Source organism: Mustela erminea, chromosome 3 (genome assembly GCF_009829155.1).
Source record: "Mustela erminea isolate mMusErm1 chromosome 3, mMusErm1.Pri, whole genome shotgun sequence".
In the NCBI taxonomy this organism is placed as follows: Eukaryota; Metazoa; Chordata; class Mammalia; order Carnivora; family Mustelidae; genus Mustela; species Mustela erminea.
Genome location: NC_045616.1, coordinates 21,388,651 through 21,411,241, shown reverse-complemented (window position 1 = coordinate 21,411,241; position 22,591 = coordinate 21,388,651). Strand labels below are relative to the sequence as shown.

The 22,591-nt window shown below is 43.4% G+C and overlaps 1 protein-coding gene across 5 annotated transcripts in view; it reads right to left on the bottom strand.

The window, feature by feature from the left end:
• Positions 1-1,788: 1,788 nt before the first annotated feature.
• Positions 1,789-22,591, bottom strand: part of TNFAIP8 (TNF alpha induced protein 8) — a 115,089-nt gene continuing 94,286 nt past the window's right edge. For 4 of the 5 annotated variants that reach the window (XM_032335430.1, XM_032335428.1, XM_032335427.1 and 1 more), the window contains one exon: positions 1,789-3,430. In XM_032335430.1, the coding sequence (XP_032191321.1) occupies positions 2,865-3,365 (501 nt within the window). In that variant the 5' untranslated portion in view covers positions 3,366-3,430 and the 3' untranslated portion in view covers positions 1,789-2,864. Of the gene's footprint in view, positions 3,431-12,334; positions 12,927-22,591 lie in introns of those variants that run through there. The other variant, XM_032335429.1, reaches the window with a different exon arrangement.

The window sequence follows — 22,591 nt, the reverse complement described above, 5'->3', positions numbered from 1 at the left end:
GCCTTTGGCTCAGGTCATGGTCCAGGAGTCCTGGGATCGAGCCTTGCATCTGGCTCCTTGATGGGCAGGGAGTCTGCGTCTTTCTCTCCCACTGCCACTCCCTCTGCTCGCACTCTCTATCAAAAAATCTCTTTTTTTTAAAAAAAAAAAGTATATTTTAATTTCCTAACAATTACAGAGCACTTAACTGTTTACTACAAATATTTCATTAAATGCATAGATATATTCATCTGTCAATTATTATCTGTCCAGATCAGTATGCTAAATTATAATCAGGTGCTCCCATCAGAAATCTCAAGGATAAACTAAAATCTCAGTAAATATCCAACTGGTATGTACAGACCACAAAATACCATTTTAATCCTTTGCAGGGGGCAAAACACAATCAGAAATCTTAAGCCTTTCGTTGTTGGTTTTGTTGTTGTTGTTGTTGTTTTACATGGTGGGAAAACAGAATTTTCCAGATAATTGTGAATGAGACATTGGTCTGTAAGACCAAAAAAAAAAAAAAAAAAAAAAAAGCCTTATTTCTGTACCAGTAAAGTTCCTAACACTGGTTCCTCTTTTGAACTCATTTTGAGTTGTAAATGGAAGGTCTAAGAATCAGAAAAACACAAAGCTATTTTAAAAGCGACTTGCTCAGTATTTCTAGCTCCTGAACCTGGCAAATAACAGTAAAGTGTCAAAGTAAAACCATACATTTTCTGGGGAACACAATGGTGAAGGCCACTTCTCTCTTGGCTGTGGGCACATAAAGTGCCTTGCCCATCTGGGGAAGGAGAGCCTGGTGGGAGAAGCAGGCTGCACGGATCATTGTTCAGTCATGGCTGGTTGTGAGCACCCTGAATTGAAGTTCTAGAGAGTTCTGACATTCGAGCCATGAGATGTCCCCAAATTAGAAGCCATGTTCCAAAGTTGGTAAAATGTCTCTGTATAAAATCATACCCAGAGCTTTAGAGAACAGGTCAGACCTGCATAATTTAAATACCATCTCAAATGTCACTGTGTGAAAAACCATTTCAGAAGCACATTGTCCATTACTGCCTGAAGCAAGGATGTTTCTAAAATGGACTTTATCCATACCACACTTATTGATTTAAATATTTATTTATTTATTTATTTATTTGAGAGAGAGAGAGAGAGAGAGAGCATTAGCAGGGGGCGGGGGCGGGGGCAGAGGCAGAGAGAGAAGCAGACTTCCCACTGAGCAGGGAGCCCCATGTAGGGCCTGATACCAGACCCTGATCATGACCTGAGCCCAAGGCAGATGCTTAACGACTGAGCTAACCAGGTGCCCCCTGATCAAAATTTGTCCCCAGGTTCCCTCTCTCTCTAGCTGGTCCTGTCCACAGCTATGAAGCTATGCTCTTGCTACAACCTGTAAGAGTCACCTGCCCCCTCTGAGAAGTGAGAATGGTAATTTCAGTTTGGATCTGGGGGATGAGGATTTTATATCAAACAGGGAGACACTCTGCCTCTCTCGGCTACTAGTCTGAGACAAGGGTGGGTGGGTTAAACCAGATCACAACCTCTGGAATTTTTAAGTTGTAGGCTCTTCTCTGGTGAACTCCTATTGCAATGTCAGTCTTCTGGGAGGCAGGCAAATTCCAGGCAAAAGAGTATGTTAAATCATGGAAATAGCGCCAATGCAAATATTTAGGGCTGGGATTTAAGTCTATTGTTTCCTGATAGTTGCTCAGCAGGTTTCTGTTTTTTTTTCCCCCCCAATAAAATAAGATCTTTATCATTCACATGCATAAAATTATATAGAAACAACACACAAAAGGCTTAGAATACAAATATTCTTTGGTTTACTCATCAAGATAGCAAATAACAAAATAGCAAAAACCTTATCAGTTAAATAAAAAAGTGACATTCTTTATTTACCTATCAAACCTTATTCAATGTTGAAATGCATTTATTTTCATTCTCATGGCCCACAGCAATATGTTTTCTTCCTTTTTGGCCCTTTAAGCCCCCCTACATTATTTGGATGAGCTCATCTCTAAAATAAAGATTGTTGTACTTAGTATTGCTCATTTTTACAAGAACCATCTAGATTTTTCCTTGTGTCTCTTACAGCTGAAACATATACTAAAAGTGGAGAGGCCACCAGCATTTTCAAGAATTACCCCATTTTCAAAGTACTACCGTTGGTACTAAAAAACAGGACTCCAGTCCTGAAGTATATTTGTCTACTAGACATTAGTCACAACGTCAAATAGAGCTGGGTCCTACAATACTGACTTCTGAGAAGCAGTTTCCTGTTTTTGAGTGTTCGATATGACCGCCTTCAATTCTTGAACGTCTTAATTCTTGATGTAGACCCAATTCTTAACTGTCAGTGACAAAATCTTTAACAAAGGAGCATTGAACAAAAGGGACTTGAAAATTAAATCATCTCAAAGGGAGCAAGGAGAGAAAGAGAGGGTTTTCGGCTTTTTAACCAAGGTAGGAATACACAGCGAGGAATAATAGTGAATGAAAGTCCATAACTCTGTACAGGTGAGAAATACCCAACGTGCTAAAGACACAACAACTGACCCCCAAAAAACCACCTCTTGCAGTCTGGAGCTATCCATTTTTCTTTGTATAACTCTCTATTTGCATCACACGACCAGAGACACCTTTCCCACGATCTGCGAACTGTTAGGGAGGGAGCGTTTCACCAGAGTTTTTGGCAATCTGCTTTTCTTCAAATAAAACAAGCTGCATAAAACATTACTGACAACGTCGGACGCCTGAGCTGGGCACCAGTCTTTCAGAAACATGGGTCACCTTTAAAAAATTCGTTTTTCCTTCATAAATCAGCAGTGCTCCGTTTTCAAAGAAATTACGAGCGGTCCCAGTCTTAACGCACACGATCAGATGTTCTCCTCGTCCAGCATTTTGTTGACACCATCGCAGAGTTTTTGTAAGTGGGGCTTAAAATTCCCAAAGGGGTTATATAAGGCTGCTAAGAAATCACAATCTGAGAAATGGTCAAAGACGTTATTAACCCGTCCGTGCGACTTGGCCGTGAGATGACGCTGGATGATCTGGTGAAGCATCTCTCTGCACTCGTTCAGCAGGCGGGATAACACGTTCCGGTCAAAGGTGTACTCCACCTGGTGGAAGCTGACCACGGTCATGGCCAGCTGGTGAACTTTCTTCTTGAATTTCTCCATCAGCGCCAGCTCGTCTTGGTTGAACTGATTATTTCTGTAAAGGATGGCCAGCTTGATGACTGTCTTGATGAGGTTCTTAATGATCTTCTCTGCCTCCTTCTTGTTCTGGGTGTACTCCTTGGTCACTCGGTAGAGCTCATCCAGCACCTCGCTGCTTGTGTCATCGATGAGGGTGGTGGCGATGGATTTGGACACCATCTTCCCCAAGATCTTCTTTTGTGCCTGCACGGCCAGGTTTTTGGAATTGAAGACATCTGTGGCCACTACAAAGAAGCAAATTAAAAAAAAAAAAAAACAAAAACAGATATTAAGGACGATGTTCCTTCTCATTTTTCCACTATATGGTTGCCTTCCACCTACTGACATTGGTTTCTGTTCAGAAAAGGCCTAAAACTTTACTACACTTCTGGGCATTTGGTTCTCCTTCCTTCCTTTCTTCCTTCCTTCCTTCCTTTCATTCCTTCTTTCTTTTCCTTTCTTTCTCTTTCTTTTTAAAAGATTTCATTTACGTATTTGACAGGAAGAGACACAGAGAGAGCACAAGCAGGAGGAGCGGCAGGCAGAGGGAAAAGCAGACTCCCCACTGAGCACGGAGCCCCATGCTGGACTCGATCTCAGGAATTAGGACCCGAGTCGAAAGCAGACGTTTAACCGACTGAGCCACCCAGGCATCCCAGGTTCTCATTTCTGAAAAGAACAGGTTCTTTTGCATCATCATTAAGGTCTCCAGTTACTCAAGTATTTTATACCTTCTGTTATACACTCAATACTTTGTTTAGCAGTTGAAGGTGACAACCTTTCCGAAGATAACTTTTTCTGATTATAAAAACGTTCGTCTCATGAGGCAATGAAATATTATGCAGTTTCCTCCAGTTGAGCTTTATAAGAAATACATCAAAAATATAAAATCAACTCCACAACTGTCCTCTGGGCACCAGTCACCAAGAAAACTTAAAGGAACACGTTTAAATGTAAGAAGGATAAATAGCAAAGCCACAACACACTAAGTAGCAAATTCAAGGAAGCAAATCAAAAGGAGAGCCCTGCTGGGCGCCTGGGTGGCTCAGTGGGTTAAGCCGCTGCCTTCGGCTCAGGTCATGATCTCAGGGTCCTGGGATCGAGTCCCGTATCGGGCTCTCTGCTCAGTGAGGAGCCTGCTTCCTCCTCTCTCTCTCTCTGCCTGCCTCTCCAACTACTTGTGATTTCTCTCTGTCAAATAAATAAATAAAATAAAATTAAAAAAAAAAAAGGAGAGCCCTGCTTTTTTTTTTTTTTTTTTTGGATTTTATTTATTTATTTTTCAGAGAGAGAGCACAAGCAGGCAGAGTTGCAGGCAGAGGCAGAGAGAGAGGCAGGCTCCCCGCAGGACAAGGAGCCTGATGTGGGACTCGAACCCAGGACCCCGGGATCATGACCTGAGCCAAAGGCAGCCGCCCAACCAACTAAGTCACCCAGGTGTCCCATGGTTTTTTGTTGTTGTTTTTTAAAGATTTGTTTATTTGCCAGAATGAGAGAAGGAGCACAAGCAGGGGGAGGGGGAGGCAGAAGGATAACCAGACTCCCTGCTGAGCAGGGAGCCCCAAGCAGGGCTTGATCCTAAGAACCTATGATCATTGCTGGAGCTGAAGGCAGATGCTTAACCAACTGAGCCACCCAGGCGTGCCCAAAGGAAATCCCTGCTTTAAACGTCAGCTGCAAAAAATTGAATTTCCTAAGACACTCGCCCACCCCTTCCAGTTCAGCCTAACCAGCCTAGATTTCAACTCCCAGAAGTTAAGTCTTAGAAAAGAACAGTCATTCTTTGGAGAGCTCATTGTCTTTTGCTATTTCTGATGAACGGCTGTTGTTTGTTCCCTTGAAACATTTACATACTCTGTGGAAATAGCCACACTTTCATGAGCTCATGAAACGTGCTCCATGAGTAAGACACTGTGGAAAAGCTGAGGCTCAGAGTTGGCTTTTGGAATTATCATCACTTAATTTGACGGAGGTGTAAGATACACGTAATAATCGTTGCACATATTAAGTATGAAACGCCGTGTGATGCTCTTAGCTTACAGCTGGTCAGTGAAAATGCTCAATATATACTTACTCCTCAAACCAAGTTTAATTTTGTCCCTAAATATCCCCCCCAAGATTCCCGACACTCTGTGCATACTTCTCCACCAAAGTGTGAGCTTTCTTCCTCGCCTTCTGGGTCCTCCAAGCTGGAGTTTTAGGGGTCTCTATCCCCACTCTGGGGCCCAGACCTGGATATTTGAAAGCAGTCATTTAGTAATGAAAGATAAAAAAGACTAAAAGTACAGATAGGTGGGAATGAGTCAGGGCATTAGCGATACACAATTCTTTTTTTTTTTTTTTTTTAAGATTTTACATATTTATTTGACAGATCACGAGTAGGCAGAGAGGCAGACAGAGGGAGAGGAGGAAGCAGGCTCCCCGCTGAGCAGAAAGCCCGATGTGGGGCTTGATCCCAGGACCTTGGGATCATGACCTGAGCTGAAGGCAGAGGCTTTAACCTACTGAACCACCCAGGCACCCCCACAATTATTTCTAGTTTGGACAGGCTAGTGGCAGAAAGCAAAAGGGCAGCTGCTTCCCAATCCAGGTTGGGAGGGCATCTAAGAAGAGAGACTCCCTCCAGGGGGGCTGTCATGTTCAGTCCCACGCTCGATACAACTCAGGTAATGCTAAGTGTTTTCTACTGACCAGGATGCCATTCATTAATATAATGGCCACATGCCCTGAAGGAAAGGCTTCCCTGAACCATAACATCTGTCCTCATGGATGTCGATATCTTTAACATCTGAAACATGAACTGAAATTGCAGAAGAAGAACTTGAAATATATTTTGAGAAAGAAAAGGAAAGCAAAAAAGCATGAGAAACGGCCAACGTGTGAAGGTTTCCAAGCTGTTTCAGATTTCCATCGGTTGCACCCAATTCTATTCCTTAAAGGTTTGCAAAAGAGTGCATGGGTTAATCCACATTAAATTGTTTGTATCAAAATAAAGGACACACGTAGTTACTGTTACCACATTAAGACCAGGGACCGTCTTCCGCTGCAGAACTTAGGAGATGGATTTCAATAAATAAAACCGATTAATACAGGAAGGGGTACCCCCCACATTTCAGATCCATGGGAAATAACAACGATCTCAGAAACTCACATAAAGTTGGAAGGTTATTCTGTGTTGCATCTACTAGGGCCTGACACGGTCTCCCAACATCCATCTGGGATTTACTACAATGTCTATTGGATGGAGACACTGTACACTATGAAATCACCAGAAACAGTGAGAGAGGAGTAAAAATCCTCTGTAGTCCTCTCTCCAAGACCGGTCTTGAAAGTCTGCACCTCTCTTAAGCTCCTTAGCTCATTGAACCTCAAAGTTCCATTTGCTTTCAAACATAAAGACAACGGTTAACGTTCTTTCATGTAGTAGCCCTTGAACCTCCCACAAGAGAAAGTGTGAAAAGCAAGGCCACGGCCAGCAAGATTGCTCCCAGTTTAGCAGGAATGGGTCTCAACCAGGACGGAGAAGCTGACTTCTGAGGCTTTCCCAGTTGTTGCCCCAGAGGAACTACAGACCCTGCTCTAGAAACACAGCGGCCACTTCCTCCTTTCGTTCTCTTCTCTGGGTTATGTCCAGCTTGGTCATCTTTGAAAAGGAAGCTGAAGCTCTTTCTCCCCCTGCGCAGGGAAGGCAAACATGCAGAGGATTTCTTTCCTAGCATTGGTGAAGGCTTCTTGGAGCCAATAGGGGGTTGCAGCTGAAAACTGCAAGCCAGGGCTGTGTGGTCTGTGATCATGCAATATGATTTTTTTTTCCCCCTTGCAAATTAACTGCCTTTAGCCATTCCTGCTCAGGCTCATTTGTCAGCTCTGCACCCTCTACCAGATCCCTTAAAGGCCTGCTGTATCTCAAGGCTAGCCCTGGATCACATTTTTCTCCTCTGCTCTACCTTACCCCCGTGTGAGCTCTTCCACTCCCGTGGCTTCTGATGCCCCTCAGGTGCCAAAACTCCCTCACTTAGAACTCACTCTGTCCCCTTTCCGGGACTCATTTTGCAAATGCATTCAGGGTTTTCCTTTTTCTGGGCTGTACTGCAGGCATTCCAAAGGCACCACGTCTACGATGGAATCCTTGATTTTCCCGTGTCCCCAACACAGTCCTTCTCCTTTCCACCTTCACGAACAGCAGCCCTTCCAAGCATCTGCTCAAGCGGGGGGTCAGGGGGAGCCTGGCCATCCCCCAACACAACATCCTCTCTTTCTTGCCCTGCCCATGACCAAGAGCCTTCCATTCTCCCTTCCCTACTTCCCTCCATCTCCACGGGTACCAGCCGAGTTCAAACCCCTTTCCAATCTCTTCTCACTGAGCAACCAGAGCCTTTCAAAATGTAGATCAGAAAAAGATGCTGACTTCCAGTCTTTGTGAACCAACGCACTTACACACTTCCTTGTTCCTGACATCCTCCTCATTTGCCTAAATTTTGATGGTCTGCCTCTCCTCCCTAGACAGTAAGCTCTCTGTGAGCCCAGATGATACATCCGTGCCCTGGGTCACCCTCTGGGCCCCCGTGTGGGCGCCTGCTCCATGGCACTTCTTACAGAAGAGGAAGCCCACTTCCCCTCTCCCTCTGCCCCACTTAAACACTTCCCTATGAAAACTTGCTGGCCTGCAAAATGAGTTTTAGATATATATGTTGGAGGGGGGGGAGGTTATTTGTTTTAAAAGCTAGAGAAACAGGGGCGCCTGGGTGGCTCAGTGGGTTAAAGCCTCTGCCTTCAGCTCAGGTCATGATCTCAGGGTCCTGGGATCGAGCCCCGCATCGGGCTCTCTGCTCAAGCAGGGAGCCTGCTTCCTCCTCTCTCTCTCTGCCTGCCTCTCTGCCTACTTGTGATCTCTGTCAAATAAATAAATAAAAATCTTAAAAAAAAAAAAAAAAAGCTAGAGAAACAGGTATTTGTTTTACCTAGCTAGCTATATGGTTTTCTTCTCTCTCACTCTCTTGCTCTATCTCAAATAAAAAGATGAAATCTTATTTTACTGTTGTCATTCAGGTCTTTATTTTTTGTGTTTTTGTTGTTGTTGTTATTGTTGTTGTTTTTTAAAGAGTACAGACTCGGGCGCCTGGGTGGCTCAGTGGGTTAAGCCGCTGCCATCGGCTCAGGTCATGATCTCAGGGTCCTGGGATCGAGTCCCGCATCGGGCTCTCTGCTCGGCGGGGAGTCTGCTTCCTCCTCTCTCTCTCTCTGCCTGCCTCTCTGCCTACTTGTGATCTCTCTCTGTCAAATAAATAAATAAAATCTTAAAAAAAAAAAAAGAGTACAGACTCGTTGCACACAATGAGAAAACACTGGAGGGCAATAATACAAATATTTAGTATAAAAGCCAATGCAGTGGTTTTGCTTAGCATCTGAGCCCTCTGGCTACAGTAGAAGATCAGACACAGGGTCCACCTGCTCCAAGCCCAGAGAGGTCTATGTTTAAACATGTAACAGAGGGATAGATGCAAGGTACATCCTGGGAAGCCACAAAGAGTTGAAAATATGGTTTCAGTGTTTCATCAAGATGAATTCACTTGCGGTCCCTGGGTGGCTCAGCCGGTTAAGCATCTGCCTTTGGCTCAGGCCATGATCCCAGGGTCCTGGGATGGAGTTCTGGACTCGTTTTGCAAATGCATTCAAAGTTTCCCTTTTCCTTGGCTGTTTTACAGGCATTCCAAATGCACCATGTCTACAATGGAATCCTTGATTCCTTCGTGCCCCCCAAAGTGTTCCTTCTCCATTCTACATTCATGAATAGCAGTCCTTCCAACCATCTGCTCAAGTGGGAGGCCTGGCCGTCCCCCACCACACCATCCTCTCTTGCCTTGCCCATGACCAAGAGCCTTCCACTCTCCCTCTCCCCACTTCCCTCCATCTCCAAGGGTACCAGCCGAATTCAAACCCCTTTCGGGCTCCCTGCACAGTGGGGAGTCTGTTTCTCCCTCTCCCTCTGCCCCTCCTGTGCTCTCTCTCACTCTCTTGCTCTATCTCAAATAAAAAGATAAAATCTTATTTAAAAATCCCTTAATAAAAAAAAGAATTCACTTGTGTTTGGAAATATGTACACCCTTGACTAAGGAAAAACAATGTCATATATCAAAAACATACCAAGAACTGCCACTGGCAAGAACGTTGTATAGAAAGAGATGTAAATGTTATTTTATACCCACTTATCTTTGGGCCCTTCCTCTATATCTCTGTATCTCCTGTCTTGGTTTAACGAAATCATCCATGTCTGCAACACTTGCTGTAAAGCAAATTGATATTCACGGAATTCCAGTTTTTAGCATCAACAACTCTAAGTTTGGAGGTAAATGCTGTGTAAAAATACACTGACCCTTGTGTATAAGGGGAAGAAATGGGCTCATAAAACAAAAACAAATACAAAAATAACCCCCCCCCAAAACCCCATATGAACTTATCCTAAAATGAATTAATGAAAATCTATAGTTTGCTGAAATTAACAGTTCTCCAGAATATTATTGCAACTAAGACACTGCTCGTCCAGTGAAGCCCTCAGGTAACTTTCCTTACAACCTCACCAGCAAGTGAATAATTCATCACCCATCAGATTTGTTATACTTGGAATTTCGAAGCAGAGACTGCAGATGTCCATGGATGCCATTGCTAATCCCCGCCTAGTTAAACTCTGATCCAGCGGACCCAGTCTTAGGAAAGATGGAAAAGAAAACAATTTAGAGAGCATGTCTGGTTGTTGTGGGGTGTTAATAAAAGTTCCTTAAACAAATATGTAAGACCTTAGCTCTCTCGTACCTGAGTAACTCCGAATCTAAATGTGGCTTAGTTAGAAACAGTGGGGATAAGGAAGTGGTCAGAGCAAAGTGTAAACAGTGTCCCAAGAAGTCAACAGGCTAAGAGTTGCCTTCCCTGCCTTGTGATCTGGTGAGCTCCAGTGGAGAAGCCAGGAGTCCTTGGAATGGCTGGCGAGGGGTCTGTGACACCAGATCTCCACACTCAGAATTCCCTAAGTAAGAAACTCATCAACAGGAGAGAGAAGAAACAACAAACAAGAAAAAAAGAGAGGGAAAGTGCAGGGGAGGGGAGAGGGTGACAGGCAGCAGAGGCAACAACCATGAGAGCAAGGGCGGGCTACCTTACCCAGAGAGGAGGAGACACATACCAGACAGCTGAACCCTCAAATCAGCCTTGGGTCACACAGAGGGAGGCCCTGACATAAAGAAACATTGTCTTAGGAGGATCAGCACACCTGGAGTCCTTCACCTAATACTAAAGGCAGATTCTGGTGTCTTTGTATTTTCTTGTCCCCAAGTGGCTGAAGACCAAGAGTATGCATCGTCACAGGGACAAGCTAGAGCATTCACTTTGGGTCACCTGCCACCTCCAGAAGGAGTACACCCTCACTTTAAAAGGCAACATAATAGGGATGCCTGGGGGCTCAGTGGGTTGGGCGTCAGACTCTTGGATCTCAGCTCAGGTCTTGTTCTCAGGGTCTTGAGTTCAAGCCCTGCATTGGGCTCCATGCTGGGCAAGAAAAGGAAAAAAAAAAGAGGCAACATAATAAAGAAAACACATGTTAGGGAAAATGGTGACTTTGAAATGGGCCGAGAAAGCGAAAAAGGAAAAAAAAATCACTGGGTGGCTTTTCAGTAGAGAACCAGGAATCATAAAATATCCTGTCTATTCCAGATTCCTTTTACTGCTCTTCAAGGAGCGACTCCATAACTGTACAACCGTACAAAACTGTACAACTCCATACTGTACAACCTACAAGTTGTACAGACTAGCAGCACTACAAATGCCTCTTGTCCCTAGAGATACAAATCCATTTTTTCCAGGGGACGTGGAACTCAGTCTTCATTTTCTTGTTTGCCTGTGTCCTGCTTTGGATTCTCCTTAACCAATTATAAGAGCTTTCTGGTTCCTTATTAATTAGTGAGTTTCGTTAAATCTTTGGCATTTTTTATTTTGGGAGAGTCATGAGTTTACCTTTTAAAAACAACTTTCAATGCGTATTAGAATATTTTCATCCATACCATTTAAAGTAGAAAAATTGCAGCATAAACCTTTAGCATACTAGTGAGAATTAATATACATTTCCTGTAGTAACTCATTCCACCAGGCGCCTGGAAAAGAAGGGTGTACTCATAAAAGTCCAAAGATTCTGTATCTAGTGGTTCCAGGAACTGCCACACCACTCAGGGATACAGCTGAGACTCGGTTTCCCCAACTGTCAGATGAGAATAAAGGATGCCCAGTTCTGGGAACTGCCCCAAAAGGACTGGACATAGACCACCTAGCGGGGGTCTCACCCAATGCCTGGCACAGAGTATACTTCTCCACAGTTTTGTTGGAAGAACTCAACAAACTAAACTTCGAATACATTCTGAAGCTTTTGAATACTGAATCACATTTGGTCAGAATTAATCAACTCCTTCTGGACAAAATATGCAGCTGAGAAATGCAAAACACCAGATGGTTGTGTGAAAACAGAGACCTCACAGAGACCTCAGTTTAATAAGGAGTTACATTTCCTTTTCCACGATGACAATATATTAAGGCTTTCTCATGGAATTTCTCTTTTTTTAAGGTGTCGAATCTCTTGTTCACATCTGATAGGTAGTGTAAGGGTATTTTGTCCAAAACAAACTGACCAATGGAGAACAGAATCGAAGACAAGAGGAGAGAAAGCATCACTGCCCATGCAAAACTGTGCAACTGGGAGAGATGCAGAGCAATTGGACCCAAAGTAAAGTCAAAGCAAAACCCCACAACTGGCCAACAAGATTACCCCAAAGAGCACAGCATCTCCTTGAGGAGTCTGTGAACCAGAGAACCAGCAACCCAAAGGCAGGGCAGAAAGCCAAGTAAGAGCAGCATGAAGTATACAGAAGGCTCCAGGTTAGGAGTCCCGAGTTGTAAATTTGAGTGCAATTTAATTCTTAGAACCTCCATTTTCTCATCCGCTAAGCGGGACCTCATTTCAAGTCAGTATGGCTTGGAGGAGAGTTAATGAGTTAGGAATCCGAAAACACGCAGCCACAGGCTAGGATCGTGACCACAGAGACTTGTTCCCTTATTTAATACCCACTGAAATGGAGGAGCAGGGATTCAAACCCAACCTAGACACTCACTGTGTTCTCTCTCCTCGTAGGTCCCGATGTTCCCTGTTTTCCGAATTTGTAGACAAGAGAAATTACGTCCTAAAGAAAACACTCTGAAGCCTTTCCCTGTGTGATCTCGGGCTGTTTCTGCTGTTTGAATTCTGGAATCTCTTCATCGTGATTTTAGGATCAACTCCGCGTCCTTGACTCCCATGGTTTCGCGGTGTGATGATTTTAAAATTGAAAATGTAATTTCCTGAGTCTCAGCCCCTTTAACTTCATATTAGACTTCATCTCTGCTCCTCTGCAGTCGACTTGCCAAAGGAATCATGCGATGCCTTGATTTTTTTCTGCAAGGCATAAACTCTGGCAAGATGTCTCTTCTGCCTCTAGCTTCACCCAGTACCAGGATTGGAAGAAAGGCTGGCGATATTTATATGAAGTAGACCCCAAAGAATGTCCGTCTTGTAAATATTAGTACAGATGATACAAGAATAGAAATGACTTTTGTGGTTACCCAAAGTCAGACTGAGAGGTTCATGGTCACGAGGACTCACTGGCTAGCTACTGAATTTTGAATGTTTATTCAATGATCCCCAGAACCACCCAGAATCTGCATTATCTTATTGAAGCTTCACAACAATCCCAAGAGGGAGGTTGTTATTGTCCCCATTTTACAGATAAGGCCATTGAGGTCCAGAGAAATTAAGTTACTTTCTCAAGGCCATATAGTCAGTAAGTGGGAGAGATGAGCTTGGACCTAGATATGTTCAACTTCACGCTATTCTCTCAAGAGTTACATTACACGACACGAGCTTTTAAAAAGAGGCTTCTTCTTGAAGGTATGGGAAAACCTAATATACTCAGCCAAGCAACATGAAAGGAAGGGAAAGAAAACAAAAGCAAGAGACTAGTTCTCCTCTGGTGAAGGAAACAGATTCCATATAAAGAGGATGAAACCAGCTGGGTCTAAAATAGCTTGTCTTTTCAGGGAAAACCCTGAGCAGTTTTTAAACATTTTAAAAGATAATGTTAGGAAACAAAAAAATATGCTTACACTGCACAAAGGCCAGATGTAAATAGATCAAGCAAAAAGTCTCCCAGCTTTGCCCTCCAACAATATAGCCCGGACCCCAACTCCTGCTTCTCAGAGGTGAAAAGTGTTCTTAGATTTCTGGGACCCTTTCAGAGTTGGGCTTTTTCGTGCATAGACAAGAATACACATGAACAGATACTAAGCAGTATGAAGAAGTCTTACAGGCTTGCAATTCTTAAGAAACACAACTTAAAAAAATTTTTTTTTCACGTTGGCTCCACACCCATCATGGAGCCCAATGCAGGGATTGAACTCACAACCCTGAGATCAAGACCTGCACTGAGATCAAGAGTCTGATGCTTAACTGACTGAGCCACCCAGGCATCCCAAGAAATGCAACTTTTGAGTGAAGACAGACAAACTGTGTGAGTGTCCCTAGTTCCATGCGAGACTGATACAAAATGGTAGCTGCTAGGGGGACATGGCTGTTAACAGCACTACGAGTCCTTCTGTGAGCAATGAGAAGGTAGTGAGCGTGAAACACAGATCTTTATTTAATGGAGGTGAACAAATGTCATGATTAGGGCAATCACAGATTATCATGGAAATGGAATACCTCTGAAAAGAGGGCTATTAGTCATTACCCCACGACAACAGACCTGTGACTATCCCAGGGAAGTTTAAGTGGTCACTGAAGATGATTTACGCACTGAAGACACTCAAATATTTAGGACCCAAGAAATTTCTTGGGAAACCTCACGAAAGCAGTAGCCAGCTTATCTTTCAAATTATGTTAAAAACAAAACAAACCAAAACCCAAAAAACCTAGCTCTTTAAGAAGTTAAAAAAAAGTCTAATGGGGAACAACATTCTCTCTGGTGAAAGAAATCTGGGGGACAGTGTATACTAAGGTACCCCTTAAGAGGCGCAAAAAGCATTAATAACATTAAAGTCTGGAGGATTAGTAAAACAGTCAAGAAACACCATAACTTTATTTGCCCAAGTTTTCCAAATGAATTACAGAAAGGTCCCATATTTGTACAAATTTGTAGGATAAGGTTGGTGAAAACTACTGCCTAACAAATTGACTTGTTATCCCTCTGGAATGAACTCACAATTGTATTGTGCACATAGCAGAGGGCAAGACAGGTGGCTGGGCAAAGCCAGGCAATGTGAGCACGGACTCCAGAGCCATACTGTGTGGGATGGAAGTCTGGTTCTGCCACTGAGTGCAGTGTCCCTGGGGCAAATTACCCAATGGTTCCATGCCTCAGTTTCCCCATGTGCAAATGAGGCCACCTAAGGTTTTTACGAGGATTCGGTAAGAGTGACCCATATAAAGGGAGAACATGAACCCAAAGACATGAGGCATTCCACAAAACTTCTGTTGAGTGTTTGTTATGTATCAGATACTATGGTTTCAATGATAAATACCAGTATCCCCGCTCCCCAGGCCCTCAGGGTGCCGGGGTGGGGGTGGGAGGTGCAGAACGCACCATGACTAGGTTTATAACAGGAGCCTGTAAACATGCAACAGTAGCAAAGAGAGGGAACATTCATTTTGCAATCATGGAGGGAAGCTAGGTTTGAAAAAGTTATCACTGAAGGAGACTGACCCAAAACATTGACCTTGAAGGAAAAAAAGAAGATTCTGCCTTCCAGAAATAAACATGACCATATTCCAGAGCTGATCTATAGAATCTGCCCCCACTCCCCCCACCCCCCTCAGCTGGAGAGGGATTAACAATTCTGCCCAGGAGAGCTGTATATCTCCGGTCAGGAGCCCAAAGATATGTGTAGATCCCATAGATTTTAGGAAAACTGGAAACACTGAGTATAACATGGCCAAGAAAACTCACAGCACAAAGATGCTCCATTTTCAAGAGGATTAGTGGCAGGGAGGGGACATCTACAGTGGGTATCTGGGTCAGGAATGTCAATAACACAGGCCACCTGCCTTAGGAGAATCTAGAAGCTTCTTAGAAGTGCAAACTGCCCTCCCTACTGAATCAGAATCCCCAGGACTACAATCTAAGAAGCTGCATTTATAAGAGGCACCCGATGTAGTTTGGATATATAAACACTGAAGTGTACTCCCAGAATGCTACACTATAAAAGGATCAGTCAGGGGTACCTGGGTGGCTCAGTGGGTTAAGCCTCTGCCTTTGGCTCATGATCTCAGGGTCTTGGGATGGAGGTCTGCATCTGGCTCTCTGCTCAGCAGGGAGCCCACACCCCCCCTCACTGCCCGTCTGCCTACTTGGGATCTCTCTCTCTCTGTCAAGTAAATAAATAAAATCTTTAAATAAAATAAAATAAAATGTTCAGACAGACATACTTCGGTCACACAGGCATGCTCTAAGTAGACCCTGTATGGATTTAATTCCCTCTCAAAAAATTTTTGCCAAAAAGTAGATGTGGGCTTGTGCACAGAATCCAAAGAAAATGTTTTAAGAATAGAGCTTATTGTAGTAAAGCCTCAGAGAATTTTAATGCTATGTCCAAGAGAACAGAGAAGTTAGTCTCTCTTAAATGTTACTTAAACCAAAATTTGGACAGGTCCTCACTCTATCACTCATACAGGTTTGAAATAAAATAAAAAATGTCCTACAAGCATTTATGCAAAAGTGACTTTAGTGAACTGTTCTTCTTTTAAATTAAGTGAACACTTCCTTATTTATTATGTTGGATTAAGATAGGTGATGGTTCTCTCTCTCTCTCTTTTTTTTAAGATTGTATTTATTCATTTGATAGAGAGATAGTGAGAGCAGGAACACAAGCAGGGAGAGTGGGGTAGGAGGAAGCAGGCTTCCCGTGGAGCAGGGAGCCCGAAGCAGGGCTCAATCCTAGGACACTGGGATCATGACCAGAGCCAAAGGCAGACACTAAACTGATTGAGCCACCCAGGTGCCCTGGTGATGTTTCTCTTAAGGATTTTTCAATTAAGCTGGATTTATTTACACATTTCTCAAGGGCATGAAACCTTTCCACTATTGATAAAATCCCATCTTCTGCCAGAGTGTGGAGGAAAATCCTCTAAATAAGCTCTATGATTTTCTTTTATTTTTTTTTCTTAAAGATTTACTTATCCATTTTAGAGAGAGAAAAAGAGAGAGCACGAGAGAAAGCATTTAAAAGAGACACCCTAAGTGGTTTGGGTGGGGCAGGGAGGACAGGCAGAGAGAGAGAGAGAGAGAGACAGAGAGAGACAGAGTATCTCAAGCAGACTCCCCGCGGAGTGCGTAGTACAGAGTGCAACATAGGGCTCAATCCCAGGACCCTGAGATCATGACCTGAGCCAAAATCAAGTTAGATGCTTAACCAACTGAGCCACCCTGGCACCTAAGCTCCATGTTTTCCCTCCCTGCGAGGGGCTCTGGCTCCTGATGAATATTTACACACATGCAGTGCTTAGAAAATCAGTAATGGGTTTTAAAATCCAGCACATAAAAAAAAAAAAAAAAATCCAGCACACAAGAGTGTAGTTTTGTTACTGCATCAGACCCCAAAACGGGCATCAGTAGTCCACGTAGCCCTTCTGGTTTCATCAGGTGGCTCTTGGTTAAATACTATGGACAATCAGACAATAAAAGTACAGCTGACATTTGTGTAGCACTCTGAACTTTGCAAAATACTTTCCCAGTAACACTTTTTGTGTTGATCAAACTGTTCTGGGTTAGTCTTCTTAGCACTCAACCCGGAGGCAACCATGTGAGAGAGCCAAGATTCGGAAGTCAAAGGACATGTCCAAGGACATGGCAAAGTCAAGGTCCGCTGATTCAGCCTCAGGCACACAAGCGCTCCATAAGCAAAGTGCATCTCAATGGTTTTCATTGCTTGTGAATTGTCCATCAAATGCCATGATGTGGCTGAGCCAGCTTTAGAATCCCACTTCTTTTCTTTTTCTTAAAGATTTTATTTATTTGACAGACAGAGATCACAAGTAGGCAGGCAGAGAGAGAGGGAGGAAGCAGGCTCCCGGCTGAGCAGAGAGCCCGATGTGGGGCTCCATCCCAGAACCCTGAGATCATGACCTGAGCCAAAGGCAAAGGCTTTAATCCACTGAGCCACCCAGGTGCCCCCCCCACTTCTTTTTTTTAAAAATATTTTATTTTTATTTATTTGATAGACAGAGATCTCAAGCAGGCAGAGAGAGAGGGTGGGGGGAAGCAGGCTCCCCTCTTGAGCAGAAAGGCTGATGCAGGGTTCGATCCCAGGACCCTGAGATCATGACCCAAGCTGAAGGCAAAGGCTTAACCCTCTGAGCCACCCAGGCGCCCCTAAAATCCCACTTCTTAGAGCTTGTCTGCTTCCCAGGAGGAAGCAACTCCTTGAAAAGGAAAAACAGAAGGAGCACATGTCTTCTACAGTCGAGAACTCAGAAAAGCTATGCATCTACACCCTCCCCCTCTCCCTCCCTGCTTGATCTAGTCCAGCTCAGCCTTTACAAGCAGCCATGTCTACCATGGCTTTTCCAAATCCAGAGGCAGAAGGATCTCTCCAAATCTCCAAGAGAAAAAAAAATCTCTCCTTTTAATGTGATTTTCTGCCTTGTGGTTGAGTTAAATTCCAATATTATCATACTTGATTATGATTCCTGTCCACTGAGGGAGCATGTCTGTTCATCTTGGTGTTCAAATATGCCCTCTGGCCGGCATGGAGTGACCTTTGTGGAACCTATCAATATTTTTTTACATCAATTCATGAAGATGTGTCAGGAGATCAATTCAATTTCACATATCTAATGCTTCACAAATAAGTTTACTTGTATTTCATGGACAAAAACAGCCCTCCCAAGGAGACGTAAAATAGTTTTTTGTTTCAAAGGAGAGGAATCAGGGCGCCTGGGTGGCTCAGTGGGGTAAGCCTCTGCCTTGGGCTCGGGTCATGATCCCAGGGTCCTGGGGTCAAGCCCCGTATTGGGGTCTTTGCTCTGCGGTGAGTCTGCTCCCGCCCCCCTGCCCCGCCCCGGTGCCCCGCCCCGGCGCCCGCCTGCCTCTCTGCCAATTTGTGATCTCTGTCAAAGAAATAAATAAAAAAAATCTAAAAATAAATAAATAAATAAATAAATAAATAAAGGAGAGGAATCTACATAAAAGACATGCATTTTCCTTTTCTGTCTCCCGCTTTTCTCCTCTGTCTTTTGCCAAAACATACAGAATAACCAGCCACTTTGTTTGGAAAAGTGACCATATTTAGCTAACTCAATCCCTACAGCAAATGTTCTGGAATCTTCCATGCAAATATCCCAAACCCATCTGTTTGAGTATTTTAGGAGGAGTAACCTCTTGGCCTCAGCTCGGGCATCTCTCAAATATGCATTTTGGCACAACCTCCCAACATTCTTGTCCAAACTTCTCCCCCATAAATGTATTAAATGAGTTAAGCTAGTGAAGCATTTTATAGCCATGTCAGTGTCTTAGAGACTAGATCCCACTGATGGCAAGCCAAAGGTGAGATGAGATTTGCTGGGCCCGAAGGTAAAGCATCTCAGATCCACCGAAGCTCTGAAATTGTTGGATAAAACCCTGATAAAACCCCAGAGGTTTCCAGAAGCAGTGCTGCTTACTCCTAGGTACTTCCGGCTTGACACTTAGCTTTCTGTGAAGTACTTTCTACCTTTCTTACTAACCTTTTCTCCTCTGCTCCTCTGTGTTTCTGATTTTCTTTGAACAATCATAAGATCTAACCAAAACAGGTTTACACTCCCACACGGCAACATTGGTCTTGAGGTAAACCGTGGCTGCTGCCTTGAGGAGACCACCCTTCCCAGTGTACCACAGGCCCTCCTAGGTGATCTCCATGTGTGTACATTCATCTCCCGCACTCTCCAGCCATTGGCATGGACGACTCCTTCCTTACAGAAATAAATATGACTATACGTCAGAGCCAACCTATACAACTCCTACTGGTTCTTCAGGAATTAAAAATTCTAGGTTTTGTTTCATTTTTTTAGTAATCTCTGCACCCAGGGGCCTCGTTAGCGCAGTAGGTAGCGCGTCAGTCTCATAATCTCTGCACCCAACTTGGGACTTGAACTTCTGGCCCTGAGATCAAGAGTCTCACACTCTTCCAAACGAGTCAGCCAGATGATCCAAGAGAAGAGTTTGTATGTATGTATGTATTAAAGATTTTATTTATTTATTTGACAGATAAGCAGTGAGAGAGGGAAGACAAGCAGGGGGAGTGGGAGAGGGAGAAGCAGGCTTCCTGCTAAGCAGAAAGCCTGACATGGGGCTCGATCCCAGGACCCTGAGATCATGACTTGACCCAAAGGTAGATGCTCAACACCCCACGAATTAGAAATTCTGCCCAGCAGTGTACCCGAATGTCAGACAGTGAAGGATCTGTGTGCGTCCTACAGATTTTACAAAGAATTGAAATAGAAATTATAGATAGCCAGTGAAGGTCCAAGGGGAGTTTGCTGGAGGAAATGGTGGGAAGGTTAAGAGCAATAATGACTTGTTTTCATAACACCTGTTATGTAGTCCTTCACTTCAGGAAGCTATAATTGCACACCCAAATCTCCCCCTTTTATCTACAGAATGTGCTAACTGGGTCACAGACAGGTGGGGAATTTGCCACATTTATCAGTGTCCTAAGAGAAAGCTGAACAGGGATTTTCCATACCAGTTTGGGGCTCTCCACAGATAGCAGACTTTTAGCAGAAAAGCTTTCTCCACTTATTGAATCATTCATTCATTCAACACATTTTGCGCGCGTGTGTGTGTGTGTGTGTGTGTGTGTGTCTATGTATGCACATGCATGCAGTGGAGAGGAGTACCAGGGGAGGGTGGGGAGGAAGCTATGCTATCTCATCCAGGGTAGTCAGGGAAGTCCTTTCTGAGAAGGGTGACATTTAAGCAGAAATGTGAAGGAAGAAAGGGGGAGCCCTCTTGGGGGATATCTTATCCAATCCCCTATGGTCCATCCCAAATATCGCCCCTTCTCTTAAGGTTTTATTGACTAACACAGTCAGAAATGTTCTCTCCAGTCTCTAACTCTCCCTGTAAACTGCATTATATCATATTTATTTGCTTCCATGTTCCCTGAAAGTTAAACCCTTGGGATTGGCTATAATTTATTACTTATTCCTTGACATAATAAATGCTCAATTAATCTTTACGATGTATCTGCTGGCTTTAAAAATTCCCAAGTCCTTTTGGAAGGGGGAGGCAAAAAAGACAGGGGAGGCATGAGGGACAATATTGCCTTTTTTATAAGACATAAGCAAAATACGAGATATAAATCAATTATACTACTATTCATTAAGTATCATATCTCAAATACCCATACTAAGAAACAAACACTGCAATGTCAACCTTTGGAAAAAGTTTATTCTAAAAGAGTCAGTTCAGCTATCTTTAGTCAAATAAAGATATGCATCTAAAACAATCATCTTTTGATAATATTTGGAACTGGTAAGGTTTATTAAACAACCCACATTCTGCAGCAATAGTAACATAAATCTGTTTCTAGGACGGATGTGCTTCTTAAGACAAGAGAGGCCTATTTTTTAGAATAAATATAAAAGAAATTGGAAATTTTGAAAAGCATGAGCTCTCTTGCCTTTGCTAGTTTATTACGGAAGAAAGAAAGAGTTGAAAATTAAGTCAGGATATATTGTAAAACCTTTAAGTTCTCTATTTTACTCTTATTGAAATTGGCTAATTTAAAATTATATTTAGAATTAAAAATAATAAAGCTCTCTGAAAACCAAAGAGACAAATAGTTACATTAAAGTAATTATAATCCTTTGATGTTGATGACATGTACTTGGTATATTAAACTCATTTTTCAGTTAAAGAAAATAACTAAAAAGGCCATTATAGTCATTCTCTTCTAAGAACTGAAAAACGGTTCTCTAAATATATGAGCTTGCTGTCCTTGAGATGAATTACTTCCCTAATGGTAGATATTTGGGTAAAATAAACTTTGGCAAACAACATAACTTATCAATTTTACGAGCGGCTGCCAACTAACAACAAAATAAATCACTTCTTTAAAATACTTTGGCCTGGGGCGCCTGGGTGGCTCAGTGGGTTAAAGCCTCTGCCTTCGGGTTCGGTCATGATCCCAGGGTCCTGGGATTGAGCCCCGCATCAGGCTCTCTGGTCTGCAGGGAGCCTGCTTCCCTTCCTCTCTCTCTCTGCCTGTCTCTCTGCCTACTTGTGATCTCTGTCTGTCAAATAGATAAATAAAAATATTTAAAAAAAAAACAAAAAACAAAAAGAACTTCAGCCAGGCATGCCTGGGTGGCACACTCAGCTAACCGACCAAATCTTGGTTTCAGCTCAAGTCTGATCTCTGGGTTGTGGGATCGAGCCCCCAGATGGGCTCCATGCTCAGCAGGAAGCCTGCTTGAGGATTCTCTCTCCCTCTCCTGCTGCCCTTCACCCCCATGTGTGCTTTCACTCAAGTGAATAAATAAAATTTAAAATTTAAAAAGATAGAATAATTTGGGTGTCCACACCTTCTCATAGCTTTGCCTTTTTATCCAGACAGTTTGGTGCTCCAGAATTAAGGCTACCATTTCTCTTCTCACCACCCCTCTCACCGGCCCTCTTTTTAGAGATGCAAGAAGGCATGGAGACCAGAGGTGGAAAACACAGAGGTCTAAGGTCAACACAGGGTTATAAGGTTAACTTCCTTAAACTCACTGCCTCTGTCTCCCCTGTGGAAAAGTGCTTTTTGTTGGGATTATCAAAAGTAGCGAAGAGTAATTTCTCTATTTAAAAAGGAGATTACAGGGCTCCTGGGTGGCTCAGTGGGTTAAAGCCTCTGCCTTCGGCTCAGGTCATGGTCCCAGGGTCCTGGGATCGAGCCCCACATCGGGCTCTCTGCTCAGCGGGGAGCCTGCTTCCTCCTCTCTCTCTGCCTGCCTCTCTGCCTGCTTGTGATCTCTGTCTGTCAAATAAATAAATAAAATCCTTTAAAAAAAAATAAAAAAAATAAAAAGGAGATTACATACTTTGGGCTGGTAACATGATTTGGTTGGGTATCCATAATGTGTTTTTCTTTTTCTTTTTTTAAATTATTTTTCAAGATTGGTTGATTGATTTATCAGAGAGAGAGTATGCACAAGCAGGGGGAGAAGCAAAGGGACAGAGAGAAGCAGGCTCCCCGCTGAGCAAGGAGCCCCATGTGGGACTTAATCCCAGGACCCCAGGATTGTGATTTGAGCTGAAGTCAGACACTTAACCGACTGAGCTACCCAGGTATCCCATGTTTTTCTTCTTAAAACTGAGATA